Source organism: Mus pahari, chromosome 11, assembly GCF_900095145.1.
Source record: "Mus pahari chromosome 11, PAHARI_EIJ_v1.1, whole genome shotgun sequence".
Classification (NCBI taxonomy): domain Eukaryota; kingdom Metazoa; phylum Chordata; class Mammalia; order Rodentia; family Muridae; genus Mus; species Mus pahari.
This window is the reverse complement of record NC_034600.1, coordinates 72213766-72234380: the sequence shown is the minus strand read 5'-3', so window position 1 is coordinate 72234380 and position 20615 is coordinate 72213766. Positions and strand designations below refer to the sequence as shown.

Genomic DNA, 20615 nt, shown 5'->3' with positions numbered 1-20615 from the left:
GAGAGAGAGAGAGAGAGAGAGAGAGAGAGAGAGAAATAGAGATAAACACACAGAGACAGAGACTGAGACAGAGACAGAGAGATTGGTCCTATCAAGATAACTGTGGCTGGCCAAGTGGTAGAAATAACCAGGTAGGATTTCAATAACGCCTTGACCTAGAATGAGATACACAATTACTGTTGTGACATCATGAAAGCATTGTCTGGTTAAGCTGGGGTCTGGGGGTGGCATGTGGTCAGGGTTAGCCATGACCCTTCCTGCCTGCCTTAGAGCTAGGTGGTAGGAGAAGTATGCGTGCACACAGCTGCAGGTGACTTGGGATGGGAAAGCCCGAGTCCTTTACTCCTAACTTGACTCTCATCTGACTTTTAAGGCCTGAGCATCTCCAAGGAGGCTTCCTAGCACACGGCCAGACAGGAAGGCCCTTAGGTTCTTTGCAGTGCAGATGCTGTTTTGGACTCATTTAGGTCTGTCCGTCCCCACCCCAACCCCTACCTCTGCAATTGTTGCTCCTGTGTTGGCCTTACTTGCCCATTGAGTTAGAGGTCTTAAGACTTCCTGACACCCTATAATACCTCAAGCTCTGCCCAGTCCCTAGGACATGCTCAATTAAGAAATTGGGACTGGCTGGTGCAGAGAAGATAAACAGAGCCTGGGGCTATAATGCTAAAAACAATAAGATCTGAGGACAAAGGTCCCATAAGCCCTAAAACTGTCTGGACCATGAAAGAAACCAGAGAGAGGACGGGGAGGTACAAGTGCTGTGCTAAAACTGTTTCAAACTAGAGGCCGTGTCTTAAGATTTCCTGTCACAGGGTGGTGCCTAAAGTTCTGCCCGAAAGCCCTTGAGCTGATGTGACACACTGTCTCCTCCTTTGGCAAGGAGGAAGCGAGGTGGTCACTTCTAGGGTCATCCCAGCCCCGAGTTCATGCTGCTCTGACTGCTTTCCCCTCAGAAAACCACTAGCGTGTGACCTTTGGATTTATCACACTGGGTTCTCATATCCTAATCTCTGGGTCTTGGTCAGACTGTGGGTGAGCAGGGAAAGACTGCCCTGGGGGCTAGGCAGAGAGGGACAGGGGTAGGGAGGGTCAGAATGACCAACACTTGATACACACAAATATGACTGTACTGGCTAGTTTTGTGTCAACTTGACACAGCTGGAGTTATCACAGAGAAAGGAGCTTCAGTTGGGGAAATGCCTCCACGAGATCCAGCTGCAAGGCATTTTCTCAATTAGTGATCAAGGTGGGAGGTCTCCTTGTGGGTGGTGCCATCTCTGGGCTGATAGTCTTGGTTCTATAAGAGAGCAGGCTGAGCAAGCCAGGGGAAGCAAGCCAGTAAAGAACATCCCTCCATGGCTTCTGCATCAGCTCCTGCTTCCTGACCTGCTTGAGTTCCAGTCCTGACTTCCTTTGGTGATGAACAGCAATGTGGAAATGCAAGCTGAATAAGCCTTTCCCTCCCCAACCTGCTTCTTGGTCATGATGTTTGTGCAGGAATAGAAACCCTGACTAAGACATACAACCATTGCAGAGTGAGTCCTGCCCCTTTGTACAGCGAGCACGAATTAACATTCCCAAAAGTCAAAAGGTGCACGCACCCCCAGCTCTGGGCCGCTCCTGTCGGGGATGATGTCGTGGATGTTCCTGTAGTAGCCCAGGCACAGTGTGGTGCAGCGCACAAGCGCACCCATGTACAGAGACAGGATGGGGATGAGCAGCGGTTCTCGGCATTCCAGGTGACTGTGAAGCAAAATGGCTACGAAAACAACCTGTGAGAGAGTAAACGGGGCAGGTCAGCAGAGGGAAGGCACGAGGTACTCAGAGGGCAGGCCACCCTGCACCCAGAAACTAATGCAGAGAGCTGACTCGATTCTCATCTCCTGGGACCCAGATGCAAACCGCCCGGGGTTGCCTGGGGATCACAGCTGTGGTTCTGTTAGATCCACCAATGAGATTCTTTTAAGGCAATGGCACTTCTAGTTAAGATTTCTTACCAACTAAAAAATACCTAGAAACTTTGGCCTCTTAGCTTGCTCCCCAGTGGCCACCGGAGGCTTTTTCCACACCAGAGGAAAAACCCAAGGCAGTCAGTGATACACAAGGGGGGATGGGCAGGAACAATTATAGTATAAACGCCCTAAAATGCCATTCCAAACACCACTGGGAACGACGATGGAACAACCTGAATTAAAAGATACATAAAATACGAAGCAGGGAAAGTTATTAACGTATTAACTACATGTAACTACAATGCCTGTTTGTGGATCCAGTTAGAGCCCTGGATGTCCTGTACTTGGAAGTAGCAGGCTTCATATTTACCATCCACACAACTCCAAACCACAATGGTGATATTCAGAGGTTGAAAACGGGTTGTGCGGTTGGTAGAAGTAAGTGACCGTAGTCAGGAGAGACCGAAATCATGATGAAGTGCAAATCTCTCTCTTGGATAGCTCCATCCCAAAAGCAGAGTTTACAGTGCATCCTGCAGCTGCCAGAAATGTGGCCAACCTCAACACCGTGTCCTCAGAACATAGAGGACAGAGGAGCTACATGGCTACTCGGCTATGAGCAGGCAGCTGAGAGCATGGACAGACACGAGCTGGGGAGTGCCACGCCCACTCCAGTAGTGACTCGCCAACAGGTCTGAGGGGAGGCGTTCACTGTCTCATTCACCCAGCTTCACCCATGTTTGCCATGCCAAGAGGACATGCTGGGAAGTAAGGACCCCCATGGTGTCCCCATGCTGCTTTGAGATGGACCAAAGGCAGTGAGCTGAAAAATACGAAGACCAGCAGGAGGGACCCTTGCTGGGACACAGTGAATGGGTCAGAAGCTTGGGCATTTGGGGTTGTGGACACAATGCCGACTTGCTTTGCTAACTAGACAGGCCTCCCTCGGATGCCCTTTTATGCACATTTCCAGTAGGCCATCCACAGCAAGCTCCGCATTTTTTTAGCATCCACATAAAGTGCCCTGTAAACCCTAGTGGTGGTATGCAGAGCCTGAAAACCTGGTTGTGTGGAGGGAGAATGCAGAACCCAGCATGTCCTCCAACCCTTAGCTGTCAAGGCAGAAGCCCAAGGAACAAGGCTGTGGAGGAGGACCTGGGCCAGAGAGGAGTAAGCGTGTGGGGCTGATTAGAGCGCAGCAGCCCATGCGTGACAGGTAGATGTCCTTGTCCAGCGGAGCTCCCAAGGCCAAGGGGAAGCTGCCGTCAGCCTCCCCCTGAAACTGAAGCACAGCCCAGCGCCAGCCTCAGGCCTTATCTCTTCACTGCGGGCGGGCCACGCCACTTACCAACTCGAAGTAACACCTGTGCGCTCTGCCTTCTAACCCCGAACCACGCTTCCGCGTCTGACACGGCTGCCCAAAGCGTGTCCCATCACGCTCAGGAGGAACCGCTGTGTTAGGATGCTCTTCCCAGTGAAAGCGCATTCTGGCCCCAGGCTAGCCCCAGTACTCAGAGAGAGAATCAGTCCCAGAGTGGCTTCATGGGGCTGACAGCCTAGCGGAGACCCAACACACCAACCACTGGGTCAGCGAGCACACACTGCCTGTCAGGACAGAGTTCCTGCAGTGGGGGAAGCGCGTCTGGGGCACTGCCCGAGCTGAGACCTTTACACTGAGCAAAGGTGGGAGAAACGGGAAGGAGGTGGGGGTAACGGAGGCAGAATAAATCTTTCAGGCTGGAGAAGCTGTGGTCGCTGGACTGTGGGCCAGACAGCAAGGCGGGAAGGGGACTGTGCTGGGGCTAGACAGGCAGGGGGCTCATCATCAGGCAGCCTTAGGACTGCGAGGTGCAAGCATCCCTCCTTCAGAGGCCAAGGTAGTCAGGATCTTAGTGAATGAGAACGGCGGGGAGCCAGGGCAGCTGGGTGGAGGTGAGTGAGGAGGCTGCTTGCTACTGTGGGTAGGAAGGGATGACTTTCAGGCAGGGTAAGTGACAGCCACAGAAGGGGCACAGCGAAAGGAAGACACACTAAGTGCTAGGACATAACCCTTCATGATAAAGGGAGACACCTCCCAGGGTGGTGCCTACATCTCTTACCAGGTGACTGCACCTGCCAATTTACTTGGCAGAATTCTTACTATAGAAGATCTTCAATTCCGGCTCTGGGTGTCTTTGGAGGACCTGAGTGTGAATGTCACCCAGGGTAGCTTTGTCTGGAGAATGTGAAGGTGTGGATAGTTAAAGGGGGGGGGGGTCACAGTCCTGTTGTAGATGCTATAAACTTAGGAGACAACATGATTGTGTCTTGTTGTTCTATAGGAGGGCCTATTTGATGTAGATTTAGAAGCTAGGCATCCTGGATAAGGCAGTGCAGGCTCCAGCGGGACCCCTCTGCCTGCCTTGGCTGTGTCACTTTATGGCTGATGGCAACAAAGGGAGTGTGTGTGACAGGAACTTTGAACTCATGAAACCAGAGAGACTGAAAAGTTACAGTTCCTCCAGAGGCAGCCATAAATGATTTAAGGTTCCACCTCTTACAGAGACCAACCCTTCTGTATGTGAAAGGGGCGGGAGGCGGGTGGCAGACCGCATCCAGACCATCACAGGCATGAGTTAGATTCTTCTCGGATAGAATGAGGCCATAGCTGGACTGTTCCCTAGAGAAGGGAAGAGTCTAAAGTGGGGAGCTGTTGAGGTGTTGGTGAGACCATAGGACTGCCTGCTGGGTCTAAAGGCATGAGGTCTTTTTAGGAAGACCAACTGGGAGGCGAAGGCAGACCTGTGCGGGGGACATTGAAAAGGAAGTAGGGAAGAATGGAGGCAGTGAGGGGAGACCGTCCTTCCAAGAAGTGGCTGTGTGGTGAGAAAGGAAAGATAAGATGCGGCTCAAGAAGTACCTGAGGCTCCAGAGAAGCTGCTTGCTGCCCTCCTGTTTTCTGGGTATGTGGATGTGCCCAGACAATCGTTCAGGGGGACAGAGGGACACTGAAAACTAATTAATAACGCTCCTGAGAAAGCACCTGAGTTGCGGGTAGAGAGGGCGACCTTGAAAGACCTCACCTCTCCGAACGAGGGGACATGGAGACTGGAAGTTTAAGTTTTCGGGAAAGTGGCCACAAGAAAAGAATGTGGTCGCTTCAGTTTCCTCTGTGAAGTGGGAGCTGAGGTCATGCCGTGGGAAGTGTACCACAGCTCCCCAGGGTCAGCTGAAGTCACCGAGCCTGTGTACGCTTTGCAGCCAGAGCAGACACAAGGGTCAGACAAGGTTAGGGTGTTGCCAAAGGCTGAGCTGAAAACCAGCCTTGCTGAGAGGATTCTCAGCTGACCTCAGAAGGCAGGGGTGGGCTTCGGCAGAGGCCAGGGCGTGGGAGGTACCAGGAAGGAAACCCAGCATCAGGAGAACCCTCGCTTCGACACTGAGTGAGCAAAGAAAGCCTAGGTGATCAAGGGGGAAAACAAACCAGCAGCATCCTCATCCAATCCCTGGCCTTGTCACCGACAGGGACAGCTGGCACGAGAGCCCCAGGTGGAGGGTCACATGCCTCAACTTGTATGATCGTGCAGACCCATAAACTTTTTTTTTTTTTTTTTTTTAAATATTGGGAGCTTCTGCTAGGGTTCTGAGTATTATTAAGCAATCTTCTCACTGATTTATTTTCTCACTCATACTATGAAGGTTCCTGGAAAAAGCTGTCCCTCCCATCGAAGCTTCTGCAAGGCTGACTGGTCAATTAGGTGTGGAGAAGATGAACTATCACAGACCCAGGGCCTAATTACAATTTATCCAGGGCTACCTTTAGCCTTGTAAATAGCCATTCCGTGTCCACCTCTGTCTGGTCCTGATGTCCTGACACTAACAGATAAAACCATTTGGAATGTATTAAAACAAACACACACCCTGTTTCCACTAGCTAGGGCACTGACGGCTTGTAGCCGAGTCCTCCGCTTGCTCTGCTGTTACCTGCCTGCACACCCGTTCCCACCAATGTATTTAGAAAGCGACTTGGTTTGTGATCTTCTCTGTCCTGTTACTATAAAAATGTCTTCAAGCTAGTACCATGCCTGGCATGGGATTTAGGGTAACCTAGACCTGTATTCCTTGGCCAGGGCGGCCCATATTTAGCTTCAGAAGAAACTATCTCTAGCCCTTTGGGGGTGAGAGCTGTTTTTTTGCATTGGCAGCGGCCAAGTAGTAGTTCAGAGTGCTTTGCATAGGGCCTGTTGACAAACACCAGGGACGTTTTCTGGTAATGAGCCGAGATAAGCAGGGTGGGGTGGGGGACTGGGAATGGGGGGCAGAAGACTTACGAAGGAAAATTATATTTATTCTCCCAAACAAACTGTGGCAGGAACTCAAGCAACAAGGTTTAAAATAACCACCAGGAACAGCCCGGGGCCAGACAGCATGTGAACCTCCTTCCCTTCCCCTAACCAGACTGTTGTTTCCAATAAGCCGGGGCCAGGATCAGGTTGGAAATGAAGGAGGAAAGCGGCTGTGGGCGTGGGTAAAGTCTTTTCCATAAGCAAGCATTTTTGTTTTCCTGTTCCTGGATGCTTACTAGATTTATCTCCGGCAGAGCTAAATGCCTCTCCCCCACTTTTGGCTTTCTTTTGTCTTTGCGCCTTTGAAATAATAACGCATCTACAAACTCCCGCTGAACGGCTGCTGCTGTTTGAAAGGCGAGCCGTTTCTCTCACTTCAAATTAAATAACGAGTGGGTAAGACGGCTTAGTCCAGCTCTCAGAGGATGCAGAGAGCAACGCTGGGACAAATCTCTAATAGCTGTACAGGAAAATTAACAAGATATATCAAAGAATGATGCTAGCTCGTGTTCAGGCGCACACCCCCCACACATGTTAACAAGAATTATTTTCAATTACTTTTCCTAGTGATCTATGGAGTAAATGCAATTAATTTGGAAATTTAATTCTCCGTCTTTAGGGAGGTAGACCTAGCAGTTTAACCAGATGATTTCCAAGCAGTGGCTTATAGGTGGGGTATACGGCCAAGAGGAATGCAGGCACTGCCTCCCAGTAGGCGGAATGGAGGATTTCCAGGCGTGAGACCATAGTCTACCCCTCCCTGCAGACACCTGTCATTCTCAAGCCCCACCCCACCTGCATAGCTGAGCTGGGCTCACACTGATACATTGTAGGGGATGCATCTTCTTCCCAGAAACATAAGGAGAGGAAAGTGGAGCTAGTGTCAGCCCTGAGGGCTGGGGCCATGAAGGGTAACATGACCCTACCTCTCAGACAATGTGGTCAGACAGTGGAATCAACTTCTGGCTTCATTTAAAAAAAAAACAAAAAAAAAAGTAGGCGTGCTGGCTAGTTTTATGTCAACCTCAACACAAGCTAAAGTCGTCTGAGAAGAGGGAACATCAATTAAGAAAATCCCTCCATAACATCTGGTCTGCAGGAAAGCCCACAGAGCATCTCCTTGGTGACTGATAGGGAGGGCCTAGCTTATTGTGAGGGGTACCACCCCTGGGCTGGTGGTTCTGCGTTCTGCCAGAAAGCATGCTGAGCAAGCCATGAGCTACAAGCCAGTAAGCAGCACCCCTCCATGGCCTCCGCATCAGCTCCTGCCTCCAGGATCCTGCCCTGAGTTCCTGCCTTGACTTCCTTTGATGATGGGCTAAGACTTGGAAGGCAAGGCCAGGTTAACCCTTTCCTCCCCAACTTGCTTAGGTCACTTGCTTGGTATTTCGTCACAGAGAGAGTAGCCCTAACAAGACAGTGGGGAAATGATGTGTGAGAGACAGAACTTCATGATACCTACACAAGAAGCCATGTTTAAGAGCCATCCCAGTGCTTTGCAGTCTGAGGCAGGAGGATCAGGGTGTTCAAAGTCAGTCTGTGTGTGTGTGTGTGTGTGTGTGTGTGCCTGTATGTGTGTCCTCACTTGTGTATTCACATGTGGGGGACCAGAGGTTTCTGTGGATGTCTTTCTCCTTCACCCTCCATCTTCCATTCTGAGACAGGTCTTTCACTGAACCTGGAGCTAGCTGTTTCAGTGAGACTGGCTGACCAACAATGTCCCAGGATCCTCCTGTCTCTACACTCCAGTGCTAGGATTACAGACAAACACACTGTACCCAGGACTGGAGTTCTGTATTGCGGTACATCCTTGCTCAAGGTGCTTTACCTACTGAGCCATCTTGCCAGCACCCTTACCAATCACTGCACGTTCTCATACCTCAGAAACGATGGTTCAGATCTTACAAACATAACTTAGATCTGAACAACTCTATCCTAGCAAGACTGTACATACTCTGATCACACCATATCACCTTCCCTCACTCATCAAGCAACCACCGGGATCCATATGGGATGTGAGCCAAGTGCTGGGAAGCCCCACACAGATGTAACTGTAAACACGGTTCCACATCTCAGTTCCATCCAGCTACACAATCACTCTGAGAAGCTGGGACAGACACACAGACCATAGTTACCTGAGCTATGACATCTGAGATTGAGGCACATCCCACCAGGAAACTGTATTTGTGTTTTAAGAGAATGCCAGCATGAGTCCACGCCTGCAGGAAAGAGGAGAATTTTCAGTGAGAGACACAGCTGGGATTATGGTGTTTCTGCCATGACGGCTTACCAGGTATCCCTAACATATACCCCACCCCTAAGGGTCATAGCAGTGGGTTTGCCCACTTTTGCTGACCTAAGTAGCTCCATCTGCCGGCTAGCTTCATGCTAGAACAGAGTACATGATGGCACACACTTATTCAGTAGCACTGATGAGGCGGTAAGCTGACTGGTTGGGTTGGGTTGGTCTCTGTGGCTGGAAGCTGACTAACAAGAGGGGAGGACATGAGAGCCCCCTGGAGCACCCTTGATCCCTAAATGACTTTTCCTTCCAGATTAGAGCCAAGGTTCCAGGGTGGTTCTGAGAGACTGACGTCCTCAGGTCAAGAGCAGATCAGGGCTCTGAGAGAATGTGTTCTCCTAGATCTGAGCTTGGCTTTGTGTGTGTGAGGGAGGCTGGGAGGAAGACCCTAGAAGAGGCCAGCCGCAGCTCAGCCACCACAGCTCAGCCAGCCGCAGCTCAGCCACCACAGCTCAGCCAGCCGCAGCTCAGCCAGCCGCAGCTCAGCCACCGCATCTCAGCCAGCCGCAGGTGCGGAGGGTGATGCTCACACAACAGGATCTGTGTAAGAACTTCACTCTTACCTCAACGGCCAATTGGACCAACAGACTGCCGGTTAGATTTCTGTCACCTTGACCCAAGCTAAGGTTCATCTCAGAAGAGAGAGTCTCAGATGAGGGAATAACTTTATTAGAATATGCTGTAGGCAAGTCTGGGGGGGGGGGATGTTTTGATTGATGACTGATACAGAAGGGTTTGGCCTATTATAGACAGCACCACTCCTAGACAGGCGGGCCTAGGCTGTATGAGAAGTGGGCTGAACAAGCCACAGGAAATAGGTCAGTAACCAGTGTGCCTCCATCGTCTCTGCTTGGTTCCTGCCTCCAGCTCCTGCCTTGGCTTGCTCAGTGATGGACTACAATCTGGAGTCCTGAGATGAAATTAACCCTTTCCTCCCCGAGTGGCTTCTGTCCGTGATCTCCATCACAGCAACAGACAGCAAACTGGAACACAGAGAAATGTGATGGTGCCTGAGCAGAACAGGACGGGCAAAGCACCAGCCTAGGCTGAGATTCTGTGTAGCAGCTGCTGCCTGTCCTCCCTTCTCCAGCTCCCAGGTCACAGCCTGTCAAATGGTTTGGGTTTCTAGTTTTTAAATGTAGCTAACATTTGCAATAGCAATTTGTAGGATGTTTTGTCTTAATGCCATCTGGGTGGAAAGTTGCATGACTTCTAAAAATTATCTCCCCAACTGAATTATCAGGATTGTGTTGCAGGTGTATACATGCGCGTGTGCACATGTACAGATGTCTAGGTGAATGAGGGAGAGAGGTTCTTATAAAGGCTCATTATTACAAATCTATAGCTAAGGATAGGTAGACATATAGGTAGTAGATAGGTAGTAGATAGACAGATAGATATACAGATAGACAGACAGACAGATAGTTAGATAGATAGGCCTAGAAGAATTCAGCTAGATATAGATATCAATAGATTTGTAGATAGATGGATGGATGGATGGATGGATGGATGGGTGGGTGGGTGGATGGATGGACTGGTAGGTAGATAGATAACAAAGCCTAGGATAACATAGATAGATAGATAGACAGACAGAGAGACAGACAGATAGATAATTAGCTAGATATGAATGATGGATGGATGGATGGATGGATGGATGGATAGGTAGATAGATAACCAGAGGTCAGGACCAAGTTCTAAACATAAAATTTGTAGTTCTTATACAAAAAGTCTGAAGTAAGTCTCTCTATATAGTATTTAAAATATTTTTATGTATGAATCAGTTTCTCATACATGAAATTGGGTGTATGATTTCCCAGATGTGGTACCATTCAGGGAACTTTTGGTTTTTGAAATCTGGGTCCGGGGTTTGGGGTAAGAGATGCTTAACTTGTACTGAGCTTTAAAAATGCTGTTGTGGTAAATAAAACATCTGGCAGGGGCCAGAAGGCAAAGCATCTAAGAGTCTACGACAGCCTTCTGTGAAGTCATGCGTTCTCAGAATTCACTGTATAATTACCACTCTCTGTTTAGATCCTCTCATCCAGGCTTCAGGAAGGACAGAGTGACATCACAGGCACAGTCTGTCCAGCTCAACCTTAACCCTTTCAGCACCGAGGCCTGACTCGAGACGCTCTAGGCTCCTGTGCACAAGTGTGGTGTGTGAGGACCGCACGGTGCTTCTGACTGTCTGCTACACTGCCCACTGGTGACCCAGGCCTCCCACCAACTGTAATTTACAAAGGAGCCAGTGGAAGACTTTACTATTAGCGACCGGATGTTGTTAACTCTGTATTGTCTCTGTATAGCTACACCAAAATGAACAGAAACAAGCCTCATCTCCAGTACCATGGGCATCCTGGTCTCCATGGTAACCCAGTGAGGACATCTCCCATCAGGATGTCCAGGAGAGGCACACCGTGAAACCTGCATGTTCACACCACACAACAAGTAGCAAGTGTAGACCCCATCACCTGGAACTGAAACCAACCATGAGAAAACACGTGATAACCGAATCAGAATGTTCAATTGTTTTTTTCCTGCTGTCTGCTATAACTTGTGGCAAATATATATATATATATTTGAGAGACACTGGCTAACAAGCCCAAGGGTCAGTTGGAACCCACCTACACTGTAGGTAAAACTGATAAGCTGCTGCGGGAATGAGCTTAATGGTTCCTCAGGAAAAAAAAATTAAAACTAAAATTGGGGATATATATATATACATATATCCCCAAAGAACTGAAAGTAGGGACTCAAAAGGATATTTGTACACTCGTGTTCATAATTTTAATCACAGTAGCCAAAAATGGAGTCTACAAACGAGTAGATAGGCAAGATGTATTATAGCTACAGGAAACATTGTTCTGCCTTCCAAAGGAATGAAACCCTGGCACACTCTGTAACAGAGAGAGAACACTGACAATATCGAAAATGAAATCAGCCAGGCAGGAGAGGACGAACAATGTCTGAGTCCCCACCCCCCCACCCCCGTGCAGCACCTTAACATAGTCACCTTCACAGAAACAGAAAGTAGAACACGGTTTCTGGGATAGGGCGTGGAATGGGAATGGCTATAGCATGCAGAGAGGCCCTGGAAACTGACTGCATAGAAACGCGAATGCTCTTCTACTATTGAAGCAGACACACTAGCGAATAGAATAGCGAATTCTATGATAGACGTGTTTGCCGTTAAGAAGAAGGAAAGCCCACCGTTTCCTCCACTTACCATGGCATCCATAAAAGGGAAGGCAGCGAGATACAGGAAGGCCCTTCGTGTTTTGCTCCCCACAGACTCATCCACATGATGTAGCTTGTTGATGATGTAGTACCCTAAGTCACTGTAGGCTGCAAGGGGCCAAAACAAACATGGTGTTTAGAAAAAGGAAGTTTACATGAATTTTGTCTAGAAAACTTAAAATAAGTTTAAATGTCTTATCTGCCTTGTTGTAGAAAAGTCAGAAAAGCTGTAAGAGAATCATGTACAATCTCATTCATCTACTGGGGTGGGCGTGACTTACAGTGACCCGGTACTTTTATTAGGGTGTGAGATAAGCATGCGAGTTTCACCACACAAAGGAGGTCAGACTATATGCGCCCCTATAAACCTCGGCTCTCTGAATGATATCGTCCTACTCATCAGCTTAGTGAGCTGATTTTCCTCTGTTATCTGCTAAGTCTTGATTTACCCAATTTCTTACTGTGCACCAGTGCTAGTATTTGGATATTATGACGGAATGCTTGATGGGAATAGTTGAAAATAAATACTTAAATACTATTAGGTATTTACCAAAAGAAAACGTACAGAATTCAGCATGTCTTCCTCACAAGTTTTCAGGTGAGTTTTTGACACTTGCCAGTGCTCAGTGCCACTTCCTGGGAGGAGGGTGACCAATGCTGGAATTGTCCTAGGCAGTAGAAAGGGATATGCCGATGGTGTCCTGTGTCAAGACTTGTCATGGTGTGAAGGAAAAAGAAGAACATCCCCCCCCCATGCCAGCGTTTGAGGGGAAACCTATCTCCCCACAATCTAGTCAGTGGAGATAATGCACCATCATCAGGATCAGTCTTGAGTCACAAGGACTTGGTGGTACTGCAACCTTGAAAGTGGCCTTTAGGAAGGAACCTGAGACGTGTCACTGGGAACTGCAGAGGTCATACTGGACAAGAGCTGCGTTCAGGGGGTTCTGATGTCCAGAGAGCAAGGCAGGGTTAAGGTGAGAACCAAGAGACAGCTACAGAGGTGAAGACAGGCATCAGGTTGGGAGAGTGGCGCCTCTGTCAAGGCCACTGAGGGGCAAGAAAGGAAGCCCAGGGAGAGGACATCCTGAAGCAGAAAAGGAGCGTGAGAAGATGAGACTTCAAGCGAGGGGCGGGAAGGAGGCAGCTGTGCTCCGAGCTGTCATTTGGACCAGAAGCCCTGACAGGGATGAGAAGCAGACTGGTGGCCTGAACTGACCCTGGAAGGCAGCATGTGAGCTTTAGCCTGAGTCTATAGTGAGGTAAGAGGCGCATTCAGACCAGCGCTCAGCGGATGGAAACTCAAAGCTCGGATGCAAGAGTCCTGCATCTCACATACAGTCTATGCTGGGGGGCAGAGCCATGGTCTCTTAATCACTGATGCTATTTACTGGCGTATGTGTTTCTATGCAATCGGCAGATGCTCACTCAGGCAGGGTCTTTCAAGGAGGCCCCTACTCTGGCAGAAACACCTGCAGTAAAGGCAGTGATGGCACACGCAAGGGCACGGGGCTGCTAGGAATAGCTGCGAGTGAAAATCCCTGGTAAAGGTTATGGTCCATGGAGCATGCCAGCTGACAGGACCTGCCTCCCAGGGTGACTGATGCTGAGGACCATGGGATATTAGAGGAAGGCTAAGGGCCAGAATGGTGGTGACATGAACAAACCATGTCTCCCTGAAGTTCAGACATCAAAATCCTAACCCCTGGACCTCAGATGGTGACCTTATGTAGCCATAGATTATTGCAGATATACGATGAGGTCATATAGGAGTGGGTGGGTGTCCAACCTCATATGACTAGTGACCTTGTAAAAGGGAGAGATTGGATACAAAGACAGCTATGTACAGGGGTGGGAGAGTGGGGGTGGGGCAGAAAGTCCTTCTGAGGGCAGAGACTTGGTGACACAGCTCCACACCAAAGGCTGCCAGGAAAGTCTCAGAGCCAAGGAGCTGGCAGAGGGCAAGTTGTTCCTCAATGTGCTCAGAAGGAAGCAGGCCTGTCTGTACTTTGATCTCAGACTTGTGGCCTACAGACCCGCCAGGCTATACATTTCTGTCCTTTAAGCCGCACAGTCTGTAGAATTTTGATACAGCAGCCCCTACAATGACTGCAGCTTGGTTCTGAGAAAGGCGCTTTTTTTGTTTTAGACTCCGGGGCTATGGATGTGTGCAGCTCACAGCAGGGCATGTGATCTGCACCTGTTGCCAGGGCATTGGGGGACGTGAGCATCCGGACACGTGCAATAATGTATTTTAGATAAAGCAACAAGATGGAACTTTTTTGTAGGGTACCTGGGGTAAACATAGAAAGACAAATGATGGCTCAAGGCCTGTGGGATTCTTAAACTTTTCTCTCAGCTCTGTCTCTGGAATGTAAGTACCACCTTGTTCTTCTATTCCAGGGCCTGCCCAGCTCCCTGGGCCTGGCTTCAGGATCATCTGGGATTCATGGACCCAAGGGTTACATTTTTCTAGTTTCTACTTTAGAACCTTCCTATTTCAGCGACTAAAGAGGAAACCTGGAGGCCAAAGACAGCTTTTTCTTTCAGATTTCCTTATTTTTCCTTTCTATGGTAGAGGAATCTGACTGTAACTCAGTAGCTGTTTCCACCCTAGACATTGTGTGTATAAAATCCCGGAACCTGTTTGCATCCCATTTCTCCTGTTCCCCGACCCCACTCTCTCGTGGCAGCTGTTGAGCTGTTTCCAACCCAGCTGAAGCTGGTGGCTGTGGTGACCTGTGTAAGATGCTTTGCGTATAGAGTCTCTGGTGACTGATCTAGCTGCCTTGGCAATGTTTGGAAAGCTTCAGCTTCTAACAATGGCCTTACGGAGAGTGTTCTGCAACAATTAAACAACTTAATTAAACTTCGGAACAGGTGCACGCAGGTTTTATGACTGCAAACAGTAGCGGGACACCTGCTTGACCTAGTCCCAGGTCGGAGGCTATAAACCAGATCAAACAAAGAAAGGAAGGCCTTAAAGATTCACAGATCCAATAACCTCAGCCATCCAAGAATAGCCCTTTCTGCAATCAGTGGTCCTCAAACCAGCAGGGCTAATAGTTACTGTGTACTTATTGCAAACTATAAAATATTCACTTCAATGAAAGGCAGTATACAAAAGACAACTAAGGCCCCGTCTATTTGAGTAAATTATAATCCGAGCATTTCCAAGGTGTAAAATTCAGAACATCTGACCTAATTCAAGTTCCTAAGGTATCAATGTGTAAAAGCCTCTCTCCAGGACTATTTACGACCCTCCGAGTTCTACTTACGAGGCCTTTGTAGGAGCGTGCAAGTTCATCTGGGGTTTCTAATGTATGTATTGCTTCCAAAGAGTGTGTACTTACTGGCTGATAAATCACATTTAAATCCCTTCGACAAATATGTGTTGAATGACTTATTCATATGAGGCACCGTGCCAGTCACCCAGCTGTGAAGGGGACAGCATTCTGCATGAGGGTTGGGACACTGACATACAATTAGATCCCAGTAAATTCTGTGCTAGGCGTTGTTTATCTGCAAAGCACAGGGGCGGGAGGTGCACATATGGACAAGACCTTGGAGAAGAAAGATCCTGGAGCCATGCATAATAATATAAGCAAGTAAACATGAGATGATAACATGGGCGCCAGAGACTTAGTGGTATACTTGGCAAAGTGGGACTCACAAGTTACTATGTCCCCGGCTTCTCACCATAGGGTACGTTGTATAACTGGGTGAACAGACAGGCTATAACCCAGGTTGTGATAACTACAGATTAAACACATGGGTGGATTCATTGTGCCCAAGTGATTGTTTGTATAAGTGTCCTAAGGTGCTCCTGTCTCTTTACAGCGACACTCTGATTTCTCAGTTCCCTGTACCACACACTAAACAGTTAATGTGCCCACCCCTAGGCCCTGCACTGGCCAGCGATGTGTTCCGGTCAGTAGGCTGCAAACAGCGCGATGGTGTAATACCTCTGACTCTGAACTTCAGGACGCTCGTGCCTCCACCTGCCACCTGGAGTCCAGCCACAGCCGGCTCAAAAAGCCCAGGCAATGGGGCAAAGCGACCGACCAGACAAGGAAGGATGGAGGAAAAGAGGAAAAGAGCTCACTCAGCAGGGGCCACTCGGGCACGCCCAGAGGGCTCCCTCAACATCAGCACACCCACATCCTGATTTCAACTGACAGCAGGGGTGTGGACCCAGAAAAGTCCAAAAGGATCACCCGCCCAGTGATCTGGAGAACCAAGAGAAACAAACATTTGCTTTCTAAGTCACCGAGAGCTCTGTGGTGGCTTTTGTTTTCTGCCTTGTTTGGTTTTGTTGGTTTAAGACGACGTCCCAGGAGGTGCAGGCTGGCCTCAAACTCACTCTGTAGTGAGGATGTAATTGATCTTCTGGTCCCCTCTGCATCTACCTCCCAAGGAGGATCACAGGTGTGCAGCATCACATCTGGACATCAGATCCAGAGCTCTGTGTATGCTTGGCAGTCCACCAACTGAGCGACATCCCATCCCTGTGGTGGGGTTTCAGACAATAAATGAAACTGCTTATTCCTAACACTCTGACCGGTCTGGCTTTCCATATGGATCCCAGCATGGCTTCATAGGGAGAGTCTGTGATTCATGAGGAAGCGGGAAGTCTGAAAAGGTAAGACAGACAGACAGACAGACCCAATCTAGAAATGAGATCTAGAGATTATTTTAGTTACCCATGCTGGCTTCCTTGGATCCTTCAGAACATGAATCAGGTTCCCACTTGGAACAAACATACACAGCAACAGGTCCCTCTGTCCGTATGAACGAGGAAGTCGCAAGCCTCACAATGTCCTTGGAGGCGAAAATAACGTGGGCTCAGTGGACACTAACTACAACATCGGGTCATCGACCTGTCCTCGAGACAGGTTGGATGTCACCTGTACCGTGACTACCAGGCTTAACTCAAGGATGGTGGTGGCAACCCTGTCTCTGCAGTTTTTTAATAAGTGGAGTCTCAGGTGAGTCCAAGGAAGAAGTCACAGCTGTGGTTAAACTCCAAAGGGATGATGCTAAGTGGCAGACACCCAAGAAATATGTCTGAAGTTCCTGCAAGTCTAGTTAGAGCCAGGCTGTGGGTGTGCTCGGAGCTGACAGGAACTTGACAGATGAGGAATCTTCTAGATTTAAAGTCTGCCAAATCTGACACAGTTCCAGCTGTCTACTCTTGCTCTGTGGCATGAGTCCTGAGCTGCTCAGGTGCCGCTGAGGAAGAACAGGGACCATTGTTCCCTGATCAACCCCGATAAGCTTTCCTGGGTAAGGGCCTATGTGGCGGGTGAAATCCGCTCCAGCTATGTCCAGTGGTGAAAAGACATAGAAACCCAGAAAACAACAAGCAGGACACACAAGGAAGAAGGTGACGCTAGCTACTGCACATGCAATGAGAAGGACCCGAGACAGGTTCTTTCCTTTACTGGCACAAGAACAATTAATAACAGATAGTGCTACAAGAGCGTCTAGGGACCACAGTCTTGTAGCCACTAACTGGTGCACAGAGATGACATGGGGCTGAGGAACCTAAGGTGCTACATCTGTAGCCAGCTACTCAGATATAGACACGGTTAAACTTAAAGCCCCTCCCAGTGAAGATGATCCCCAGGGCTTGGCAGATCATCAGCACCAGTACTGCAAAGACTGGCATGTTCCAGGTCACTCAGCAGAAGTCAACACCGGTTGTTAACAGGGTTCTGCAGTCTCTGGAAACATCACTGAGTGACACATAGTATTAAAAAGAAAAAAAAAAAAAAGATCTTAGAGACCTGACTAAAGGAGACATCAGTTCACACCACGGTCATAATGCATAGTTTCAAAACTCAGCCGATTTTTCTAAATGTGAAATAAGATTTTTAGAGACCGTGAGGTTTAAAAGAGGCATGTTAAGAACATAGTGGCCTCTGTTGGTTAAAGCTATATTGAACACACACAAACACTAGAGTAAACACGGATAGCCTGAGGCGTCACAAGGGTGCCGAGGGTGATAAAGACATACGGGTATTGGGCATGCTATCACAGCACTTCCCTTAATGGCGTCCTCTCTCTCTTTACTGCTCTTCCCGCTGCCTGATCATCTCCCAACTCCCCCCCTGACTCTCTGCTTCCCACACGTTCAGCAGATCCCTTCCCAGGCTCAGGCTCTGAGCTCAGCCACCTTGTAACCTGGTCTGGCTCTAGCACATGCCAGCCACCCTCCACCTGTTACATTCAGGTCTTGACTCGATTTGCCCTGTTTCCTCTGGGTTGCAAACCCATGACTGGGCACACCTCTTCATTTCCTTACAAGTGCTTGCCCTTTGTGTTAATGGCTTCCAGATCCTAACTCTTCTCAAGTCTCAGGTGGGAAAGGAAGGTCCCTGCTTTGCTTTGGTTTACTCTGTCATCTTTCAGTGCACTCTTGGGCAGAAATTGGCTTATGCCAGAGCTCTAGAGCTCTGTTCTCTCTCTCTCCCTCTCCCTCACACACACACCCCTTCCCACAGGCTACACCTACTTAGGCCATACAGCTGGCCATTGTGTCTTTTGCACACATTTCCTTCTAGTTACTTCGGGTTCTGGAATCTTCTCAGCACACATTCCACTGGGCACCGAGAGGGGCGACCTGGACACTTTGAAGTGAAAGAGTGGTAAGCCTAACTCCCGTTCTTCTGCAGTCCCAGGAGGATCATTTATGGAGTACCATCTCACCATTCAAAAAGGAAGACAGATACCGGCTATACAGAATGGTGCATTTCGCACAGGTAAAATGTCCCACATTCCATTCTTAGCATTACCACGTAGGAAAATGGATGGACTCTGCCAGTGAGAACATCCATTTACTATAAAGAAGGCCTCGTGCTGGGGATGTCTTAAGGAGTGAAACCAACTCGCAAAGAGCAGAGCAAAAAGGAAGCACAAATTTGGCCATTAACTGCAAATGGCAGAAAAGGTACGGCAGGGCTAAAACTGTGAATCAATGCTACATAGAATAGACAATGTCTATACATTAATAGACAAGAAAAGTGACTACTGGGGACTTAGATACAGCCAGTCAAGACAGTGTGGAGACTGGGTGAGAGCTCACAGACTCCTGAAAGAAGATGTGCAAAGATTCCTGATGCACAAGAGCAGACACGGGACAGATCAACATCTCGGTTGCCAGCAAGGCAGCAGAAGGAAAATCCCGAGAATCTAAATGTAGGTGTTTGAAACCGACTGCTGTGTGTGTCCCTGGAAAGCGGGATGAGCATTTGTTTGATGGGAGGAAGAGGCGTATTAGCTATAAATCAGGTCAAGAGTAATAATTATTTATTGTAAGTGGGATAAAGGGCACCTTTGATTTAATTTTACGCTCTTATCATTTTAAATTTTCATTTTTAACATGGAGAAACCAATGGTCTGGGGCTACATCTCAGTCTGGAGAACGTTTGCCTGCCATACTTGTAACTCTGTGGTTCAGCCCCATTGCCTTATAACCTGTGATACCAGAGTTCAGAAGGGTAAGACAGGAAAATCAGGAGTTCAAGGTTAATCTCTGCTATAGATCACGTCAGAGGTGCTTTGTGTTCCAGAGATCTTCTTTCAAAAATACAATCTAATACTATACAGTGCTAAATCTTAGACTCAGCATTTCCCTTATGACTGCCAGGAACGGTCTGCTCAGCTTTTCTCTTTCTTGGTAGTTGTCAGATAGTCTCATCCAACTGGGACAAAGCAGGGAAAGTTGGATTTATTTAGGGTACAGATAAAAAGACGAATAGCAAAAAGAATATACTTTACTCGTTTAGACCAGACACTTGTGTTGCCATGGACGCCGTCGCTCAGTATATATACCTTCTTTGGAAATGGCTCAGATGCAGCAGAAGGAATGCTTCCTCCAAACACTCACCACGAGGGTGTGTGACGTGGACACGAGGGTGTGTGACGTGGATAGAAAGAAAGGTGCTGTCACTGCTCCCTGTGTCCTTAAGCACCACTGAAATGACCATCTCAGCGCCCAGCTGGGGACACCGTCCGCAGCCTCTCCTCTGTACTCCTCTTACAACAAAATCCCCTGCTGTCTTAGAAAGGAAAACCGCCAAGGCCTTTCCCTGTTGACTTTCCGATTCACAATTACGTGAGCAAACACTGGCCTTCTGCGAATGAATTCACCGTAAGTGGTTTGGGTAATCCTCTGGCTCCTTTACTTTGTGACATTCATGCTTCTCATACAACCGGTGGCCATTTAAGGCACACAATGGGCTTAGGAAGCACCACTCGAAGGGCTCTGGGCAACCGGCTTCCATAGATGAGCCCTGCTAGTTTTATGCCAGTTAGACAGAGCTATTTTAAAGTCAGGATGCTCTGAAACTGTACCGCACGAGGCTCTAGGGCCACCAAGAAGGCAGCAGAGGAAGCCCTGCTCTGATACAATGTGCTTTTCCTAGGTCTTCAGAAACCTGTACACAGCCGCCGTAGCTGGGGCCTAACTTTCTTGTCTCAGGGACAGCTTTGCCAAGGGTTTTTAGTCAAGCTTTTGAATAAAGGAACACCCAGGAACCCTCGAGCAAATTAATTTCAAAACCTGTCATTAGCTGGTTCTCAATACTGATAAGCATGAGTTCAATGTAACATCCACCATACCTTTGTTCTTGAGTAGCTGCCATCTTGTCTACCTCCTAGGTACAGGCACCCACTGATAAACACACATTCTCTGACTCGGGTATCAGAGGCACAAAACGGCAGCGTTTCAGGGGAGGAAACGTGTTTTAGAATGTTACTGATCTAGGAGTACAGACCCCATTCCTTCCTCTA

General features: G+C 48.5%; 1 protein-coding gene across 1 annotated transcript in view; it reads right to left on the bottom strand.

Annotated features, from left to right (window-relative positions):
* Positions 1–20615, bottom strand: part of Ankh (ANKH inorganic pyrophosphate transport regulator) — a 124782-nt gene that overhangs the window by 30572 nt on the left and 73595 nt on the right. The window contains exons 3-5 of the mRNA XM_029543931.1: positions 11809–11927; positions 8416–8499; positions 1605–1775 (exon numbers count right to left, since the gene is read on the bottom strand). Of these exons, the coding sequence (XP_029399791.1) occupies positions 1605–1775; positions 8416–8499; positions 11809–11927 (374 nt within the window). The remainder of the gene's footprint in view (positions 1–1604; positions 1776–8415; positions 8500–11808; positions 11928–20615) is intronic.